The following is a 3320-nucleotide window of genomic DNA, read 5'->3' as shown; positions in this document are numbered from 1 at the left end:
TTAGGTTCTTTCCAAAATGCACAAACTCCTTCCAACTATGGGTTCCCAAAGGAGAAATGGTTTTACAACAAGATAGTTTGACCAAGCTTTTGCCAAATGGATAAACTCTCATCCCAACTACCAGTTCCCAAACAGAGCCATAATTAAATTTGGTGAACAACTTTGATATCTTATAATATAATTTATGGGATTTGGCAAGGGGATTCCATAAGAAAATTCCTTGTAAAAACGGGAAGTATCCAAAATACGGTTTGTTAACTAATTTTACGGGTAGCAATACTAGGGGTCAGATTCAAAGTTGGATTGGAAAAAAAACTATTACTAAATACATATCAGTTATTTATGCTAAATCATAACGCAAATTACATATAATAGTTGTATGTCAAATGGATTTGGATTTAAGGCTCAAAACCTTTTAAAATTTTGACTATTAGATGGATGTGGCCTCCCTTATGGAATCCATCTAAATCGCCTCAGTTTCAGTTGGATATCTAGTCAAACAGGAGAAGTTGACATCCCTAGATCTACTATGGTTAGGAGCACAATTCTATGCAGATCCAAATATCCAAATCCAGTTATGCTAGCTCAGTTGAAACACAGGGCATCCACATTGATTAATAGGAGAAAAAGAAGGAAAAAAAGGGGCAGCCAAGAGTGTTACTTTTATCCAGGGCTGGGCAGGCTGGCCTCTTTGAGATTTGAGGCCACCGCCTAGGGCCTCAAATGAAAAAAAAAACTGATACAGCATCCACAGTTTGATTTTAGCGGCTTCACGCCAGATCAAACACATCCTTAAGGACCAGAGCAGCGTGTAGCGATTTTCTCCACTGCAGGTAGCTATTTTATTTGTTTTGTGCGGCCCGAGTATTTCGGAAAGTACTCAGACCCGATCACAGGAGCGTGCCTCCTTAAAGGACATGAAAACCCACTTAGACCAAACCCTTGATAAGTCCGTATTGTAGACAAGCCAACCCTATGTCTTGGGTGTCTTGACTTGATCCATTATAATTTCCAAACAGGCAAATCTCGTGGCCGTTCACCTGGATCTGTACATGCTACTTAGCTTTCTGAAGCCCAAAATCGGTTTCATTTAATCATGCCTCAACAACCGAGAAAGCCAATTCCTCCTTTTGCATGCTTACAACCTTGTCGTTGTCAACCTGACTAATATGAATCTTCGTTCCCTCACAACGAAAAGTCACCACACGGCCCACACCAAATAAGAATAATAATGAGTGGTCAGAAAAAGAAAACTTGGCATTCCCTTGAGGCATAAAATTCAGATCGGGCCCAAACCCAGTGGCACTACTGTCATTTCCTCTATCAAAAGTGCATACCGTGGGACGGTAGAACCAGTTCCTTCCTTCTATATAAACGACCCCTTTCCTCTCCTCTCCTTCTCATCGCCATCATCTCTCTCTCTAGCAATGGCTTCTCTCTCTAGAGCCTTATTGGCCATGGTAGTGCTCCTCCTCTGCAAGGCCGAGCTCTCCCGGTCAATGGGTGGCTCGAGGAAACTCGCTTCCCTCTACACCCCACCACCCCTTGTGCTCCAATACCACAACGGTCCCCTCCTCACGGGCAACCTCCCCGTGAGCATCGTGTGGTACGGTGCCTTCTCACCTTCACAGAGGGCCATCGTCGTCGACTTCCTCAACTCCTTGCACCCACCAACCGCCCTCCCGAAGGACCAGTACCCCACCGTCTCCACCTGGTGGAGGACGGTCGAGAAGTACTCGGCCATGCTCACCAAGTCGATCCCACCCTCCTCCTCCTCGTCCGGCGTGGTCGTTCCGGTGCTGGTGAGCCAAACTCTCGACTCGAGCTGCTCCTTGGGCAAGACCCTCACCCGGGCCCACATCTCACAGCTCGTCTCCAGACACGCTCCCTCTGGGGCCCACGGGGGGAAGTCTCTCACCCTCGTCCTCACCTCCTCCGACGTCGCCGTCGAGGGCTTCTGCATGGGCGGCTGCGGGACCCACGGCGCCCGGGCCCCCTCCACCACCGCCTACGTCTGGGTCGGCAACTCCGCCTCCCAGTGCCCCGGCACCTGCGCCTGGCCCTTCCACCAGCCCATCTACGGTCCGCAGGAACCGCCGCTCGTCGCACCCAACGGCGATGTAGGCGTCGACGGTATGGTGATCAACGTCGCGTCGCTGCTCGCCGCCGCTGTCACAAACCCTCTCGGCAACGGATACTACCAGGGAGCCGCCGGTGCACCGCTGGAGGCCGCCTCGGCTTGCCCGGGCATGTACGGGAAAGGCGCCTACCCGGGCTACGCGGGGAACCTGCTGGTGGATCCCACGACCGGCGCGAGCTACAATGCAGTCGGGCTGAACGGTAGGAAGTACTTGTTGCCGGCTTTGTGGGATCCTGAGACCTCTTCGTGCACCACTCTAGTCTAAGCTTTGACCATTGGTCATATATATATATATATATATATATATATATATATATATATATATATATATATATATATATATATATATATATATATATTCATGACCTTTTCAAAAGATTAGTGAAGTTAAGGTATAAGAATGGAAAATGTGATACAGATCTTGTTTAATGACATTTGTGAAATTAAGGGAAAATACAGAGTTAGGTTTTGAGTATGTGGTGTGGTGTCCCCATGAAGTGAAACTTTCGGAGTAGGGCTCTAGTTTGTTGTATATGAAAGCTTCTAAATTTGTAGCAAAGTTTGCTCTATGAAAAGAATGCTTTCTTTTTTTAAGATAAAGCCTTAGAGAATGCTTTTATGCAATGTATTCTACTTCATTCTATTTGAAGTTTTGAACCATTGTTGTCAATCAGCAAATTCTCCCCAAGGGGGGTTGGCCTTGGCTGCTTGACCGGCAGTAAAGGTTTTATTTTCATGGGTGTCGCCTCTCTGTGCAAGCCAATGGGTACCATAAGCCCAGGGGCAGGGGTCGTAGCCTTGGAATTTTGCTCTGGCAAAAAAACAAAAATCAGACAATTTCTATTCAGTCAAATTGAATTTTTGGATTTTTAATCAGAAAATGCATTGTATCACAAAAATATTTAAATATTTTGACCATTTTTTAAAATATAAAAAAAAGAGCCGAATCAGCCCTGTACCTTATCTATTTTTGGTGTTACGATATGAATAGGCTGATTCGCACTGATACCTGCAACATTGATTCGCACTGATACTTGGCCTTGTTTTTCTAAATTAAAGAGGGTGTCTTTGGTAAATTTGTTAATTTGCTTCTTTGCCTCTATTCTTCTTCTCCCCTGTTTTGTACCAGTAGGGATGTCAACCTGTGGGGTTTACACAGACATGACCCAAACCAAACCAG

At 46.0% G+C, this 3320-nt stretch overlaps 1 protein-coding gene across 1 annotated transcript; it reads left to right on the top strand.

The window, feature by feature from the left end:
• Positions 1-1408: 1408 nt before the first annotated feature.
• On the top strand, positions 1409-2800 carry LOC149845261 (protein EXORDIUM-like 2). Its single transcript, XM_089997534.1, has one exon. The coding sequence runs from the start codon at positions 1428-1430 to the stop codon at positions 2403-2405; it is 978 nt and encodes a 325-aa protein (XP_089853660.1). The 5' UTR covers positions 1409-1427; the 3' UTR covers positions 2406-2800.
• Positions 2801-3320: the final 520 nt, after the last annotated feature.

Source organism: Nuphar pumila, chromosome 2, assembly GCF_984573655.1.
Source record: "Nuphar pumila chromosome 2, dmNupPumi1.hap1.1, whole genome shotgun sequence".
In the NCBI taxonomy this organism is placed as follows: Eukaryota; Viridiplantae; Streptophyta; class Magnoliopsida; order Nymphaeales; family Nymphaeaceae; genus Nuphar; species Nuphar pumila.
The sequence above is the reverse complement of the archived record's forward strand: the minus strand, read 5'-3'. Positions and strand labels throughout refer to the sequence as shown.

Coding starts and splice junctions, on each gene's coding strand:
- LOC149845261 (XM_089997534.1), top strand. CDS start 1,428: ATGGCTTCTCTCTCTAGAGCCTTATTGGCCATGGTAGTGCTCCTCCTC.